Raw genomic sequence first — 16,385 nt, forward strand, 5'->3', positions numbered from 1 at the left:
ACCCATTACCCAATTCCAAAACTTCTTCCACATTTTAGGTATCTGTTAGAGCAGCACCCCACTCTTCCAGTGCCAAATCCTGTCTTCATTATCTAGTGGTGCTATAACAGAAACACTACAAGTGGATGGCTTTAACAATTTTCTCACAGTTTAGGAGGCTAGAAATCTGAATTCAGAGCACCAGCTGGAGGGGAAGGCCTCCTGTCTCTGTGGGCTCTGGAGGAAGATCCTTGTCTCTTCACCTTACGCTTTCGGGTTCCTTAGAGATCTCCATGTGTCTTGGCATCTATCTTACCCCATCTCTCTCTTTGCTCACTTGTTTAATCTCTTTTATATCTTGAAAGAGATTGCCTCAAAGTATACCGTACACTAATCCTGTCTCATTAACATAACAAAGACAACCCATTCCCGAATGGGATTATAACCACAGGCATAGAGGTTACAACACATATTCTGGGGGGACACAATTCAATCCATAACAAGTGGCTTTTAGTACATTCCCATGATTGTGCACCCATCATCACAGTCTACGTTTAGGACATTTTTATCACCCCAGAAATGTGCCCGTTAGTAGTCACTCACCGCCCTTGGCAGCGTCCATCCGCTTTCTGTCTCTGGACATGTCCCAGAAGTGAGGTCACACAAGGCCTGGTCTCTGCATGCGTGTGCTGTCTTTCCACACATAGCTCGGCAGTCCCCCGCAGAGACGTCTTCACACGCCTGCCCATCCACTGCTGTACACACCACACGCTCACTGCCCCCCTCCCTGTGCAGGTACATGCGTACACGTGGATTTCTCAGAGGCCACAGACCCGTGTTTGGCATGGTAGGGAAACTCTCCCCTTTCATGTGCTCTCTTGCACCCCATTTTATAAGTGGAGGCACTGAGGTTTGCGAGCTTGTGAGGCTCACTGGGGTCCACATGCAGGACTCGGCCCCAAGTCCTGGGCACTGTCGGCCCACTCCCCCCTGAATGGGGAAGCTCCTCGGGGTCGGGTCGGCTGGAGCCAGTGGCTCTAGACCCCTTTGTCCTCCAGGGTGCCAGCTGCTGCAGCTCCTGAAGGTGGGTCCCTTGCTGCTTCTTGGCACAGCTCTCTAAGGGCTCCTGAGTCCTAGGCCGGCGTGGGGGTTGTGAGGGAGTGCATCACAGAATAGGCTCCTGTCCCACCTCCCTGACCATCTGCTCTGTTCCAGATCTTCCCACTGAGCCCTGACCCTCGATGGCAGAACACGAACCCCCGCCCCCTTGTCCTGGCTCTGCAGCAGGCCCTGGGCCAGGAGCTGGCCCGTGTGCGCCAGGGTGACCCCGCGGTGGCGGGCATCACAGTCCGGGTCCTGCAGGCTCTGGCCACCCTGCTGAACTCGCCGCATGGCGGTGCCCTGGTGATGGCAATGCACCGAAGCCACTTCTTCACCTGCCCGCTGCTGCGCCAGCTCCATCAATACCAGGTGGGCCGCGGTGGGCGGCCTTGTGCAGGCTGGCATCCAGGGGCGGGCAGCAGCATGTCCCCCAGGGTCTGGACTTCCTTGGCCTAGGCCTTCCTTGGGCCTCATGGGTTCCCTGTCAGATAGGAGTCCTGACCCTGTGCCCCCCATGGGCTTTGGCTTCTTGATTCCTAAATGAAGGAAGGAAACTTGCCCTTAGGAGCTGGGGGTCAAAGGGGAGTTCCCAACTCTGTATTATGAAAATTTTCAAGTAAATAGGAGAAAAAACAATGTGATTTTTATTTAGAAATTTGTCACCTAGATTCAGTGATTAGTATATTGCTGTATTTGCCTTATCTGTTTATGTTTGTGTGTTAACATATTTTACTTATTACTGTGTGTGTATGCGTGTGTGTACTTGTGTGTGTATGCACGTGTAGTTTGTATACTTGTGTGTGGTGTGCCTATGTCTATGGTGTGTTTTTACTCTGAACTACATGATAATAAGTTGCAAACAGGAGGCATTAGCCCAGCACGCTGTGGCTCTGGTGCCCCCTCCCCAGGCGCCGTCTGAGGGGCCCAGGTCGCAGTAGGTGAGCGTGTGCCGTGCCCCTCTGCAGCGCTGTGTGCCCCAGGACTCTAGCTTCTCGTCGCTCCTGCTCAAAGTGCTCATGCAGATGCTCCAGTGGCTGGACAGCCCCGCTGTGGAGCCTGGGCCCCTACTGGCCCAGCTTAGACTGCTCGCTGCCCAGTACTCAGCTCGGCGTAGGGTCAGTGACGGTGAGTGGACATGTGGTGAGGATGGGGACCGGAGACAGGCCTCCTGCGGCCTGGAGGAGGGGTTGTGCCAGCTGGCTCCAGGCTGAGCGGCTCAGTACTCAGAGGGTTCAGGCCGTGACGTGGGTCCTCGGGAGGACGGCCTGTGAAGCAGAGAGCCTCTTGAGTGTCAGCGGTGAGGGAGCAGTTTCCCTCGACCCCTGAGGGAAAGAGTGAGGGGTGGGCCCAGAGCCAGGCTGACGGGGAATCCTGGCTGGTGGCCCTCACACGGATGACCTCTTGTAGTCAGGAGTGGATTCGTGCACTTGGCAGAGGCCCTGGCCTTCCGGCGGGACTCTGAGACAGTCAACTCCACGGTGCAGGCCATCATCGCCACCCTCAGGTGTGGGGAGAAGTGCAGCTTGGAGCCGGAGCTGGTTGGCAAAGGTACGCATCCATAGTGGCCCCCTTGCGGCCTCGGCTGAGTGTGGGGAGCGGGGGCCTAGAATAGCCAAGCGAAGCCTGGGAGATGGCCGATGGTCTCCCTTGGGTGCCTCTGCTGGGTAGCCCCCCCTGCCCCATGTCCATGGCCATCCAGCCTTGCTGCTGGAATCCTTGTGCTGGAACACATCCCTTGCAGCAAGCCCACTGGACCTTCCCCCCGTCCTGAGTCTAGGCACTGAGCCAAGTACCCAGTGCTGCCGTCTCCCCGCCTCGCTGTCCCCTGGCCACCTTCCCCTGTGCAGCCAGCATGTGCTGGAGTGGCATCCATTTACCACCCACGTAGTGCTGGCCAGGCCTGCTGGGGGGCATCAGGTGTCGGTGGCCGTGGGAGGATGGCAGCATCCTCTCCATGCAGTCCTCCGGGGTCTGATCGAGGCACAGTCCCCCCACCTGGAGGAGCTGCTGGCTGTGCTCTTTGCTGCCCCCACGGACCTGGCTTCTGCGTGTGCCGCTGCGAAACCTGTGGCCGTGGTGAGCGCCCTGCTGCTGGAGGAGGAGGAGGAGCCTGCGGCACCGGGAACGCCGGGGGTGGACGGCGGCAGGTGAGCGGGAGAGGGCGGCGGCTGGCCTGCACACACAGCTCTGGGGAAGCTGCGGACGGACGGAGTGGGGTTAGTGGCTGACTTTCGCAGCCACACTGGTGGCCCTCTGACCCCACCGCTCCCCTCAGCCCAGAGGCGGTGCGTCTGGGGCCCTCCTCAGGGCTGCTCGTTGACTGGCTGGAGATGCTGGACCCCGAGGTGATTGGCAGCTGCCCAGACCTGCAGCAGAGGCTCCTGTTCTCCTGGAACAAGGTGGGTGGGTGGCAGGGCCGGCCTGTCTCCCCATCTGCAGGGGCAGAGCAGTACACACCAGCCTGAGGGGAGACTCTGGCCTGGTGTGGTGGTGAGGATGGCCTGGCCTTGGGCACAGCCAGTGGCCTACTTGGTTTCTGCGTGGCTCTGTGGACCTTATGTCATGTCAGCTGAGCTGGAGAGAAGGGCGTCCTGAGTCCCTGCTGATCCAATTGCTGTGACTCAGCGGCATCTGGTTTCGGGGCAGGCAAGGGGCTGAGTGAGGATGGTGGAGTGGCGCACAGGACAGGTCAGGGCCCTCCTGGTGTCGCCCTGAGCCTAGCACCCTCCTGCAGGGGCCTAGGTCCCCTGCAAGCACCAGGGCTGAGGGGGCTTGCAGGTGGGCAGACTTGGGTCCCAGGGCCATGTGGGAGGATGGGGGTGAAGCCCAGCTTCCTGGGAAGGAGCTTTGCCAAAGCTTGCACCCCTGCTTCCCCGTGGCTGGAGCAGCGCCCAGGCAGCCACCCTGACTCGGCAGGGGCCGGCTGCCATGCCAGCCCAGTGGGCTATGCCAGCCTTCTTCCTCCCCAGGGCAAAGGCCATGCTGGCCCCCAGGTGCCATCCTTCCGGCCCTATCTCCTAGCGCTGCTCACACACCAGTCCAACTGGTCCACGCTGCACCGCTGCATCCGCATCCTGCTGGGCAAGAGCCGTGAGCACAAGTGAGTGCCCCCTACCCTGGGCCAGGCCGACAGTGGCTCAGTGTGTGTCCTGGGCTGGGCCCCCCCAACAATGCAGCCGGCTGTCCCCGATGATGCAGCCCCCACCCGTGGGCGCAGTGTGTGTCCTGGGCTGGAGCAGCCACACAGTGAATATGCTGCTCTGCGTGGCGGTCATAGACACCCAGCTTTGACCTCTTCATCGAGGGGGCCCTCAGGGGCACCTGATCCAACACCCGCCCTCCCCGCCTGCCCCTCTCCCTGGCAAGAGTTGCCCAGCTTCCTCAGGAGCCCTCGTGCAGTAGCCTGCCTGGCCCTCCCCACCAAGCCCCAGTGTGCTCAGAGCTGGCCAGAGGTCCCAGAGCCCTGCAGTGGGCACCACCTCCTTGGGGGACATGGCAGTCTGTCCCACTTTGCCCCAGAGGACTGGCGACTCCACGTTGTGCTGCAGGTGCCAGAAGGGGGTGTAAGATGACAAATGACCACGTGGCTCCAGGACTCAGGCCAGCCTCGGTGCTCCCTGTCCTAGAGAGTGGGCTGAGGACAGGCGACGTGCCCGTGGACACACGGAGGGAGGGAGCAGCCAGGGAGCCCGCATCCCCTCAGCTGCCCAGGCCGCTCCTACCACGGCGCACTGCCCTCGGACCTGCTCTCACGGCAGCGTCTCCGTCCAGAACGCTGCTCCTCTGTTCTCTTGGGTCATCATCTCCTCCCCAGGTCTCTGCATGTTCTGGTGCAGCAGACCCCTGAGACCGCCTGGAACCCTTGTCCCCCCAGGATTGACCCTTCTGCCTCTCTGGACTTCCTTTGGGCCTGCATCCACGTGCCTCGGATCTGGCAGGGCCGGGACCAGCGAACCCCTCAGGCAAGGCTTCAGGGTGAAACCGGCCCCTGAGAAGGGGTGTGTGCATGGTGGGGGCGTGTCTGGTGTGCGTGGTGGGGCGGCATGGGTGCGGTGGGGCGTGTCTGGTGTGGTGGGGCGGCATGGGAGCGGTGGGGCGTGTCTGGTGTGTGGTGGGGCGGCATGGGTGCGGTGGGGCGTGTCTGTGTATGGTGGGGCGGCATGGGTGCGGTGGGGCGTGTGGTGTGTGGTGGGGTGGCATGGGTGCGGTGGGGCGTCTGGTGTGGCGCGGCATGGGTGCGGTGGGGCGTGTCTGGTGTGGTGGGGCGGCATGGGTGCGGTGGGGCGTGTCTGGTGTGTGGTGGGGCGGCATGGGTGTGGTGGGGTGTGTCTGGTGTGTGGTGGAGTGGCATGCATGCAGTGGGGCATGTCTGGTGTGTGGTGGAGTGGCATGCATGCAGTGGGGCATGTCTGGTGTGTGCAGTGGGCCATGTCTTACAGTGGGGTACCTGGCATGTGCTGGGCTGACTGAGTGTTGTGGCTGCAGAAGCGGCGGGAGGAGCTGGTGCTGTGGGTCCAGGCCCCAGAGCTCATCAGCCTGGTAGAGCTGATCCTGGCCGAGCCAGAGACTCGGAGCCCTGAGGCAGACGAGGCCTCCTGCAGCCTCATCCAGTCTCGGCTGCCCCTGCTGCTCAGCTGCTGCCGTGGAGATGATGAGGGCATCCAGAAGGTGACAGAGCACCTGACAGGCCGCATCCAGCAGTGGGGGGACAGGTGAGGGGCACCTGATGGGACAGGTGAGGGGCAGCTGACAGCAGGAGGCAGGTGAGTGGCACCTGATGGGCCATGTCCAGAAGTGGGAGGACAGTGAGGCTTCAGAACAGTGGGCTCCCAGGCAGTCTGCTGGTTGGGGGACCTCTCCTGGTCCCTCCTGTGTATGACTGTGGGTGACCAGGCTCATTAGCACAGGGCGCTGCCCCTGTCCCCTCCACCTGCTATGGGAAATCTGCCACTGGTTACTCTGGATGCGGGAACAGCTCTGAGCCCCTGGCCTGCCTGCCCCCGCTGACCCCAATCTGGTCCCTTCTAGTGTGATGGGCAAGCGCTGCCGAGAGCTGCTCCTGCAGATCTACCTGCAGCGACCGGATCTGCGCGGGCCTGTGCCCGAGGTCCTGCTGCACGACCAGGGGCCCCCTGGCAGCAGCATCTGCAAGGTGAGTGCAGGCAGCACCCTGCGCCTGTACCTGCCCTCGGGCCCTGGTGAGGGAGGGCTGAGCCATGACTGTCACAGGTCCATTTTTCCCAGGGGAGGCCCAAGAGGAACACCCATGATAACAAAGGTGGAAGTGATCCATCCCTCTAGGTTATCAAGATAACGGTCCTTTGCTTTTGAAGTAGAAATCTAGACTAGGAAGAAGAGGAAGCGTATTTTCTCAGATTAAGAAATCCAGTGTGTTTGGGCGGCCCCTGCTGCCCTCCTCCTCATCCCCACCCTCTCCTGTGCATCCTTCTGGAGGGCCCTGAAGCTCACCTTTCCTTCTTGATCCTTTTGGGCTATGGCAGAGGGAAGAGCTCTCTGCAGGTAGAGCTGAGCTGTAACAGGCTGCACGTACTGAAGGTGTGTGATTTGACAAGCTTTGACACATGTACACGCCCATGACGTGCACGTCACCACAGTCGAGATAGGGAGTCTCAGAAGTTGCCTCGTGACCCTCAATCATTCCTTGTCTGTCTCCCATCCCCAGGAGACCACTGACCCACTCTGTCCCCATAGGTGGGTTGCATGGTCTAGAGTTCTGAGTCACTGGGGTCATACAGTGTGTATTGTTTTGTGTCTGTCTTGTTTTGAAGTTCAAGCTGTAATGTCATCCCTTTTTATTTTTTTTTATTTTTTTATTGTACTTTAGATGAAAGTTTATTGAACAAATAGTTTCTCATTAAACAGTTAGTACATATATTGTTTTCTGACATTGGTCAACAACCCCACAACACGTCAACACACTCTCGACGTTGGGTTCCCTAGTCATCCCTTTTTATTGCTGAGTAGCGAGTGCTCCAACGTGTGGACACACATGGTTTGTTTATCGATTCATCTGGTGGTGGACATTGGGGTCGCTTCTAGTCATTACCTGTCATAGATAAAGCTGTGTGGACAGCGTTTATGGGATGGCTGGGTTGGATAGACCTACCTTTCTTTATCCTCTTACAAAAGTGAGCTTCCCTCCATTGCATTGCAGACACACTTGGTAAGAAGGGCGAGGTTCTGATGCACGCTGCAGCTTGAACCTCAGAACAAGACACAAAGCAGTGTATGCTGTTCGACACAGTGGGAACCACAGTTTATGTATAATTCTGGTTTTTTCTTCGCTCAGCTCATAGCTCTTTGTGACAGTCATTTCAATCACTACATGATGCTGCCTTCACAAGATTCTACGTTGATTTATTTAACCCTTTTCCTATTATTTGGCATTTAGTATTGAGAGATTTTGTTTAAGTTTTTGTAGAAGATTTGCATCACAGTCAGGGCTGGGCTGCCTACCCTGTAGCTTTCTAGAGCAGTTGACTTCAAACAGTGGCTTATTTGAGATTGTCTGGAAGCTTTGGCTGTGGCCTCTTTGGCCTCCAGAAGCACCCAGAAAAGCCTTGAGGAAGCACGTTTCTCTGGGCTTGTGCTGTGTGGCCAGGTCCTGCGGAGGTCTGCTCCTGGAGGCGGCTGGTGTGAGTGTGGGGTGGGATGCGCTGGGCAGGCCTGCAGACGGCTCCCCCAAGCCTCTGATCCCCTTTCTCACAGCTGGATGGTCTCACCCACCGCTTCATCACCCTTCTGGCGGACACCAGCGACTCACGCTCATCCGAGAACCGTGTGGCTGATGCCAACATGGCATGCCGGAAGCTGGCGGTGGCCCACCCCATCCTCCTGCTCAGGTGCACCAGCCCCACCGCCCGAGCCCATGTGTGTTAAGGGGGCCCCATGCTGGCTTCAGGAGGTTCCTGGGTGCCTGACTCCAAACAGAGTCCGTCCTGCCGCACGTAAGATGTGCGTTCAGAAGGGTTCTACAGCTAGATGCTGACGTGGTGACCAGAGCCAACGGCTAGGAAGTCACAGCCAGGGCAGGGCAGGGTGGGGGAGCCAGCGAGAGGCCAGAGGAAGGCTGCAGGCTCCAGGCCGGGCCCATAGAGGCACTCCCTGTGCCTGAGCATGGGCGTATGGTGGTCCCTGGGTGCAGTGTGTAGTCCCCTCATCCCTGAGCTGAGAGTTTCTCATGGGGCCAGACTAGGGTGTTGGGGCTCCAGATGGCACCTGACCCTGGCGCTCTGCCCACCCCCAGGCACCTGCCCATGCTGGCTGCCCTCCTGCATGGGCGCACCCACCTCAACTTCCAGGAGTTCCGGCAGCAGAACCACCTGACCTTCTTCCTGCATGTGCTGGGTGTCCTGGAGCTGCTGCAGCCGCATGTGTTCCGCAGCGAGCACCAGGGGGCACTGTGGGACTGCCTGCTCTCCTTCATACGGCTGCTTCTGGTGGGGACTGCACCTGGGAGAAGGGAGGATGGGGTCGGGCCTGGGCAGGCAGGGTCCTGGGGGGCCACGCCTGGGGGAGGGGAGGATAGGGGGGTGTGCCTGGTGGGGAGGCTCCTCTAGTCACGGGGAGTCTCAGGGTGGGGGCTATGCCTGGGGTTGGCCTGAGTGGGCACCCACCCTTGCCCATGCAGGACTGCCCTGTCCTGGCTCATCCTTGGAGGAAAGGCACAGGGCCTGTAGCCTGGGCATCACCTTCACCTACACCTCTCCCTGTACCCCTTCTCAGTCAGCACCCACCTGGTGTCCCCCTCTGGCCACCCTCAGGTGTTCTGAATTACTGCCCTGTGGCTCAGCTTCTTACTGCTCCCCCTGGCCCCATTGTTTCTGAGCAGGACTAGGGGGCCACCTCCGTCAGGCCCTCCTCCCTCCATCTGAGGCCTTTGCCTTGAGTTAGGGCCGAGCCTGTGGTGGAGCCACAGCCCCTCAGCTGGCATCATGGGCGGGGCTGGGCTGCCGGCCCAGTGGCCTCTCCTGGTCTTCCGCTGCCTGGAGACCCTCCCATGGCCCCTTTTGTGCTGTGTGAATCCCACGTCTTTCCGATCCGATTACAGCCCAACACCCAAGCGCAAGCTCCTGGTCCTCAGTGAGATGCCAAGTGCTGTCTCCCTGCCACCCACCCCACACGGTGCTTGGGTCTTTGTCCAGCCTGAGTCCTGGCAAGACGCACGTACGTCTGTACTGTGAGCTCACAGAGGACAAGGCTATCTGGACCAGCATGGGCCCTTCTCCCTGGCTTGCTTTTGGCTCAATTCTGTTGTCTTGAGTGGTGGCGGGGGCTAGTGCTGTCCGGGCCTCCATCGGGAACCTGTGGCAGCACTGGGACGAGCAGGGTCTATTTCCATGTGATGCAGCCCTGGGCTGCCCTATGTCCCTGCCTGCATTCCAGAATTACCGCAAGTCCTCCCGCCACCTGGCCCCCTTCATCAGCAAGTTGGTGCAGCTCATCCACAAGTACATCACCTGTAATGCCCCTGCTGCTGTCGCCTTCCTGCAGAAGCACGCGGATGTGCTCCAGTGGGTACCCTAGCCCGCTCCTGGGGCTCTCTGCGCTGGCCCTGCCCCCACACAGCCAGCTCCCAGTCAGCTCTGGGTGACGCCACAGTACTTCCCATCAAGGCGGTCTGCCCGGAAGACCCCCCTCGGAAGGCAGGGTGGGGGCAGCTGAGCAGGCAGTGTCTGGCCTGAGGGCCCAGGGCAGCTGAGGGGGTCTTAGACTGGAGTGTCTCCTCGGGCATAGAGCCGATGGACAGCTGACGCCTGGTCTGCAGGGTCCTCTCTCCTTGCCTTGCTCCATGCCGGCACACCCCCTTCCCTTTGCACCCGTCTTCATCCATCCTGGTCCTTTCCCCAGTCTCCTTGCCCAGACTCTCCACCCAGTGTCCTCTCCCGTGACCACGTCCTCTCCCTCCCCAGTGACCTGTCCTTCGACAACAGTGACCTGGTGATGCTCAAGTCCCTCCTGGCAGGGCTGAGCCTGCCCAGCAGGAGCAGTGTCACTGACCGGGGCCTGGATGAAGAGGGTGAGGGTGAGTCCTTAACTGCCAGCTGCCGGCTCTTGCTGGAGACAGGCCTCAGGCAGTCCTTGTGTGGGCCCTCCCAGGTCTGAATTGGGTCGCATGATCATCCCGAAACCCATCATTTGTCCAAGGCAGGGTCTCAGGGTCTGGCTGGTCTCAGCCGGGTGCCCAGCACAGGGCCCTAACCCCTGAGCCATCCTCAGAGCGCGGGCCGGCTGCAGAGTCGTCCCACGGTCTACTCACCGTCCCTCCAACGTGACTGAGCAGTTGCCCCAGAGAGGTCAGACTCTCCCTATGAGCCAGTCCCCAACGGCGGTCTGCCCTCCCTTGGCATCTTGCAGGGTGGGTGCCCACCCTGGATTCTGGGCCTGGCCCACACTCTGTCTTGGGCCTGTCTCCTTGGGGACTCTGGCCTCGGGCCTCAGTGTGCCTGGGTACCCAGCTCAGTCGGGGGTCAGTCGTCACATACTGGCAAGCCTGCATGACCAGGGGTTCAGGGGAGCCACAGGCTGCCCCCGCCCTGTGCTGCCCCATGCTGCTTCATGGCTTGTGGCGGGCTTGTGGCACCACGTCAGCACCGGGCTTTGGGTGCCAGGCCCCATTCCTGCTGTGGGGAGAGGAGGCAGACTTGGTGTTGGCGGGAGGAGATGAAGCAGGTGGAGACGAGGAGGACACACACCTGTCTCCAGGCCATTCCTGCGGCCCGTCCCCCACCACGCCTGCTGAGCCCTGCTGTGTACCGGCCCTGGACAGCCTCGGCGCATGGACTGCTCCCAGCACCTCTGTTGTGAACATTCCCCCAGTCCCCTATCCTCTGGGCACTACTTCACGTGCCCGGAGTGACCGGGGCCTGAGAGCAGGTCTCAGCATCTCCAGCCCTCAGCAGCACTGGCCCCTCTCTTCCAGATGAGAGCCCAGCTGGCTCCCTGCCCCTGGTTAGCGTCTCCCTCTTCACCCCTCTGACAGCAGCAGAGATGGCCCCCTACATGAAGAGACTCTCCCGGGGCCAAACCGTCGAGGGTGAGTTGGGGGGCACTCCCCTTTGGCACCCATGGGGGCTCCCAGGGAGAGAGTGTAGGATGAGGAGGCTCGTGGAGCCCACAGGCTCTGAAAAGGAGGAGAGCACTGTGCTGCCGGTGCGCTGAGACCCCACTGAGCAGCAGCGGTGCTTCAAGGACAGGGTGCAGGATGGTCCCTGCCTGGCTGTCTGGTCTCTTGGAGGAGAGCAAGGTCCGTACTGGGGCTGGCACTGCTACGGGACACACTGGGCGGCAGGCAGAGCTGGACTTGGAGTGGCCAGTTGGGTCATGGGTGGGTCATGGGGGCTGGCAGCCCCCTGCTGTGGGAGCACAGGAGAGTGTTCTCACAGCAGGGCTTGTGGGCCTGGGTCCCTCCTCAGGTCTGCTAAGGGGGTGTGGAGGGGAGGGCCCGGGCATATGTGCTCCTTGCGATCCCAGGGGCAGCACCCATGGGGCAGGGCCTCTCTGGCCTCGTGCAATCAAGAAGCCAGCCTGACACTCTGGGACTTTCTGTCCTAAGATCCCTAGGACTCATGGGTCTCAGCAAGCACAAGGGTCCCCATTAGACACCAAGGTGCACCTGGAACGCTTGGGGTATCCCTTGGCTGGGGCACTGGCAGGTGCTGCCCCGACCCCAACTGCCGAGGGTCGGGCCTGCCTCCAGCCCTGTCTCTGCCCACTCAGATCTGCTGGAGGTCCTGAGCGACATCGACGAGATGTCCCGGCGGAGACCAGAGATCCTCGGCTTCTTCTCGGTGAGCAGGTGGCGAGGGTGGCCCAGTCCCTCCGCTCTGGGTCAGTCTCCTCAAAGGGAGACGTGGGCTGGGGTGGGAGCTTGGGGAGCGAGTCCCCTGCTGAGCCCCTCTGCCACCATTGCACTGACCATGACCTGGCAAGAGCCCAGGGTTGAGGGTGCGAGCCCTGGACAGGAGGGGATACTCGGTAACACCCCCTACCCATCCAGACCAACCTGCAGAGGCTGATGAGCTCGGCCGAGGAGTCCTGCCGCAACCTGGCCTTCAGCCTGGCCCTGCGCGCCATGCAGAACAATCCCAGGTGAGCCCACACCCCAGCCCATGGCCCTCCCCAGGCTGAGCTGGGGCTGCTGGCTATGGTCACTCGGACACCCTGCTCCCAAAAGCAGAGCAGCGTCCAGGGTAAAACAGCCACCCTTACGTGCCCAGTCCAGGACTGTCAGTGGGTCCACTCGCCCTGGCCAGCCTAGAGTCTAGGGTGCCTCAGGCAGTCTTGGCTACCAGGGGCAGGGGTGGGGGTGCCCACCAGAGGTAGAGGTACCCACCCAGGCACCTTCTCAGCATTGCAGCCGACTTCCTGCCCACCTTCATGTACTGCCTGGGTAGCCGGGACTTCGAGGTGGTGCAGACGGCCCTCAAGAACCTACCTGAGTACACCCTTCTCTGCCAAGGTGAGACCCTACCCGGCAAGCCCTGCCCGGGCCCCGTGCTCCGCCACCTGCTGCTCAAGTCCCTGGTCCTCCTGGAGGCCGGGGGGGAGCCGCAGAGCCCTGCAGCTTCCCTCTTGTCCACAGAGCATGCTGCTGTGCTGTTGCACCGCGCCTTCCTGGTGGGTATGTATGGCCAGATGGACACCAGCGCCCAGATCTCCGAGGCCCTGAGGATCCTGCACATGGAAGCCGTCATGTGAGCCGCCACCCACCTGCCTACACCAGCCACACTGCCAACACCAGCCATACCGCCTGCCCAGCCCAGAGTCCACCGGGGCCCCCCCCCCGGGAGGGGACAGGGCACTGAGTGGCCTGGGGCAGCCCTCATGGGAGACACAGAGGAACGGTTGTCTGCCCTGGCAGCCTCACTACCGCCCAGGTCAAGTCTCTGTCTGCAGAGTGACTTAGGGATGCAGCCCAGCCACCAAGGGAAGCCGGCAGCCCAGCCCATTGTGGTGAGGGCTGGTTTTAACCTCACCTGTTCAATGAAACTTTCTAAATCCTGTGTGCTGCCTGCCTGCGTCCTTGCGGCTGCACCCTCAGCTCTTCTGGGCCTGACCTTTTGTGTTTCTCTGAGGCCTGGGTATTGGAGCGGCGGGTACAGGCCCTCGAGAACCCGGCTCCCAGGCAGAGGGTTCTTAGGTGGAGACACCAAGTCTCTGGCCCCCCACCCCACTGCCGCATCACCTTTCAGACAGGACCAGGCAGAGGAGAGAAGGGAGCCCCAGGTGCTGGCCCGTGGGGCCCACACTGTCAGGCATGAGTGAGCAGGGCCTGCCTGGTGGGCAGCCTTCTGATGGGCCTGCGCTACCCAGTCTGAGGACCCTGGGGGCCTCAGCGGGAAGAAGGGGGCCAGCCTTGCTGCTGTGCTCCACTGCCATCACCACCTCTTCCTGAGCTGTCAAGTGCCCACTTCCCAGGAAACCTGGTGACAGACAAGGGCCCCTGTACACTCCCATCAACGGGGGTGGGGGTGAAGGATGCAGTGGGCCTGGAAGGGTAGGATTGGGTACCCAGCAGAAGGTCCTCTCTGTGCTGATGGGACGGAAACCACCCAGGGCCCCCTCCCCCCTCGCACTTGGTGTGCAGCCAAGGGCCTCATGGGGTCTGAGGGGTAGTGGGTGGTGGGCAGACCTAGGTCCACTCTCCCAGCAGTGGACAGAGTTCTGCACACAGGACCCCAGCCCTCCCTGCAGGTGCCCCATCGGCCAGGTTATCGCCCAGAGGTCAGTGAACGCTCAGTCCCCTGCATTTCCCAGGCAGTGCCCAGCTCGCTCCTGCTCGGGCTGGGTTATTGGAGCCACCAGGGGGCGCTGTGGCTAAAGAGGCAGGGTGAGGGCGGCGGTGAGGCCGGAAGGTTCTTAAGAAAGAGATGGCCGAGCCCTCAGGAGGTGGAGCTAGAGAGCTGGGACACGCAGCAGGTCAGGAAGAGTGGCTGGGGCGGGGAGGGGTCTGAGTGCTGCAGGAGGTGCCCCATTCCCACCTGCCTGTCCACCCTTTACCCCCCTCTGGAGTCTCCAAAGGCAGCACAGGCCCAGAGACCAGGCCAAGGTGGGCCTGTGGTGCTGGGCATCTACCACCAGATGTTCCCTCTGTGCCCTCCTATCCTCTGCCCCATGAGGGAGGCATGTGCCTCCACCCCATGATGGGAAAGGGGGCCTCTCGCCTCCATCTGTCCAGTGAGGGGGGCCTCCTGCCTCCATTCTGCCCCATGATGGGGGGCAACGAGTCTGGCTACCAGGAACTGCCAGACCCAGAAAACCCCCTTTGTGCTGTGTCCTTTCACATAGCACCCTGGTGCTGCCCCACCCAGGGCTTGCATAACAGCCATGGGACATCCCCAGGACCTGAGTGCCGCCTGGGTCTCAGCTTGAGAGTCACGAAGAACACCATACAGTAGCAGGCCTACCCCCACACCCCGCTTTACTGTGTGGGGGTCAGGTCAGCATGGTCTGGTGCAGGTGCCCTAGTGAGCTCCCTATCACTGTGCTCCACAGGGCCCTGCCCCCCCGGCCCTTGGTTCTGGGAGAGGAGGAGCCAGGGCTGGGCAGGGCCCAAGGAGGGAGCTTCATTCACGGGTGGGGGACTCCTGCTATGGTGATGAGCACATCAGCTTCCTGATGGCCTTCTGACAAGGTCTCCAGGTTTAGTTTCCAGATCTGAGATGGGATGCCCACTGCCCTGCAGACAGGCTGGGCAGAAGGTGGCCAGGCGGTGGGCCTAGAGGAGCAGCCTGGGCCCCAGGGCCCCTCCATTCACTGGGCCCCACCCTGGGAGGCCAGGCCCATGGCCCCATTTCACAAAGGCAGACAGTGAGGCCCAGACAGCTGCTCCAGGTCCCAGGGGGCTGGGGCACCTGGCGGGCTTGGGTCTTGTGAGCCTGGAACAACAGCCTGGCCCAGGTATGTCCCAGGCCAGTGGAGGTGTGAGGCCCCCCAGGACTGCTACTCCTTCCCTCTCTGGGGAGGTGGCCCCGTGGGAAAGCCCTGGGGAGGATAGGTGGCAGAGTGAGGTTTCCAGGCCCTCGAAGGGCACCCTCCCAGGGCCAGGCTGGGTCCCACCAGGTCTATGCCTGAGGCACGATAGGAATCAGTTGTGCCTGGAGAGTCGGGAAGTGAGTCTTGAAGGATGAATAGTAGGAGTTCTCCAGGAGCAGCCTTTGAGCTCATCAGCTTGCAGTTGGGGCCTTGGGATGCAGCATTTGCCTGCTGGCTCTTGCCATCCCACGGTGGGGGGCAAGCCTACAGCCCAGACTCCCTGCAGGATCCCCTCCTGGTGCAAAGTTGGCCTGGAGGGGACCACAGGGCTCAGGGGGGCACATGGGGCCCAGGACATAGCAGGGGGTCGCCCAGTGGGCCACCTGCTTCCAGCCGCCTAGGTGGGAGCAGGGCGATGCCCCACCTTAGAAGGTCCCCCAGCTGCAGGGAGAGAAGCCAGATGAGGGCAGGGCTGGGGGCAGCAGAGCCCAGGCCACTTACCCTCTTAGGAAGGCTGCTGCTTGGTGACCCGCCATCAGTTAGTTCTGCACACCTGGGTGGCTGCTGTGTCAGCCTCCTGGGGACACTGGCTCCCTGGAGTCTCCCTAGAGGCTGAGTTAGAGTTGGGGGGCCATTGAGGGCCCCCCAATCCTGCTTTGTGCTCAGTGTTACAGCTGGGACCTCAGGAGCCCACACAGCAGATCTCCAGCCAGGAGGGCCTTAGGGATGACAGAGGGTGGCTGCAGGAGCCCAGTGGCCTGCTGGGGTCAGAGGCTACAGTGGGGGTCCTTCTACCCTGGCTTCCACCTGGCTCCCACCCTGAATCTTCCCACTGTGGACCCTCCCTCCCTGAGTCCTCCCTCCCTGGATCTCCAACTGTACTCCCTCTGGACTTCGTCCCTGCTCTCTTTAAAGCCTGGGTGCCCTCTTCTGACTCCCTGCCTCCCTGGGTGGGTGGTTAGCACTAGAGGTGCAGGCAGACCCACCAGGCTCTTAACTCCAGTTCAGCCACTTCCTGGCATCAGCCTTGGGCAAGTCCCCTTGCCTCTCCAACCCCGAGTCCTTACTGGTAAAATGGGCATAGATGCCAGGCCCTCCAGGTGGCTGCAAGGGCTGTGTGCAAAGCGTCTGACAGAGACGGGCTGGCTTGTCCGTCACTAGCTCTGCTTTGTGGGAGGGGGAGCTGGTCCAGAGAGGTGCAGGCTAGAGGGAGGCCACACTGTGGACTAGAGGGGGGAGGGCACACAACAGGCCAGGCCTCTTGCCCGCTTGCCAGCCAACTTGCCAGGCCCCTCGCCCACTTGCCC

At 61.3% G+C, this 16,385-nt stretch overlaps 1 protein-coding gene across 2 annotated transcripts in view; it reads left to right on the top strand.

Annotated features, from left to right (window-relative positions):
* The window catches only part of INTS1 (integrator complex subunit 1), a 33,998-nt gene extending 20,964 nt beyond the window's left edge, over nt 1–13,034 (top strand). For both annotated transcript variants that reach the window (XM_023740244.1, XM_004385930.2), the window contains 18 exons: nt 1,195–1,449; nt 2,046–2,205; nt 2,488–2,628; nt 3,041–3,227; nt 3,356–3,479; nt 4,050–4,180; nt 4,955–5,042; nt 5,566–5,792; nt 6,109–6,232; nt 7,810–7,943; nt 8,348–8,540; nt 9,487–9,614; nt 10,014–10,126; nt 11,024–11,137; nt 11,821–11,891; nt 12,101–12,192; nt 12,453–12,562; nt 12,686–13,034. In XM_023740244.1, the coding sequence (XP_023596012.1) occupies nt 1,195–1,449; nt 2,046–2,205; nt 2,488–2,628; nt 3,041–3,227; nt 3,356–3,479; nt 4,050–4,180; nt 4,955–5,042; nt 5,566–5,792; nt 6,109–6,232; nt 7,810–7,943; nt 8,348–8,540; nt 9,487–9,614; nt 10,014–10,126; nt 11,024–11,137; nt 11,821–11,891; nt 12,101–12,192; nt 12,453–12,562; nt 12,686–12,801 (2,508 nt within the window). In that variant the 3' untranslated portion in view covers nt 12,802–13,034. The remainder of the gene's footprint in view (nt 1–1,194; nt 1,450–2,045; nt 2,206–2,487; nt 2,629–3,040; nt 3,228–3,355; nt 3,480–4,049; nt 4,181–4,954; nt 5,043–5,565; nt 5,793–6,108; nt 6,233–7,809; nt 7,944–8,347; nt 8,541–9,486; nt 9,615–10,013; nt 10,127–11,023; nt 11,138–11,820; nt 11,892–12,100; nt 12,193–12,452; nt 12,563–12,685) is intronic.
* Nucleotides 13,035–16,385: the final 3,351 nt, after the last annotated feature.

Source organism: Trichechus manatus, unplaced genomic scaffold (genome assembly GCF_000243295.1).
Source record: "Trichechus manatus latirostris isolate Lorelei unplaced genomic scaffold, TriManLat1.0 scaffold00151, whole genome shotgun sequence".
Taxonomy (NCBI): Eukaryota; Metazoa; Chordata; class Mammalia; order Sirenia; family Trichechidae; genus Trichechus; species Trichechus manatus.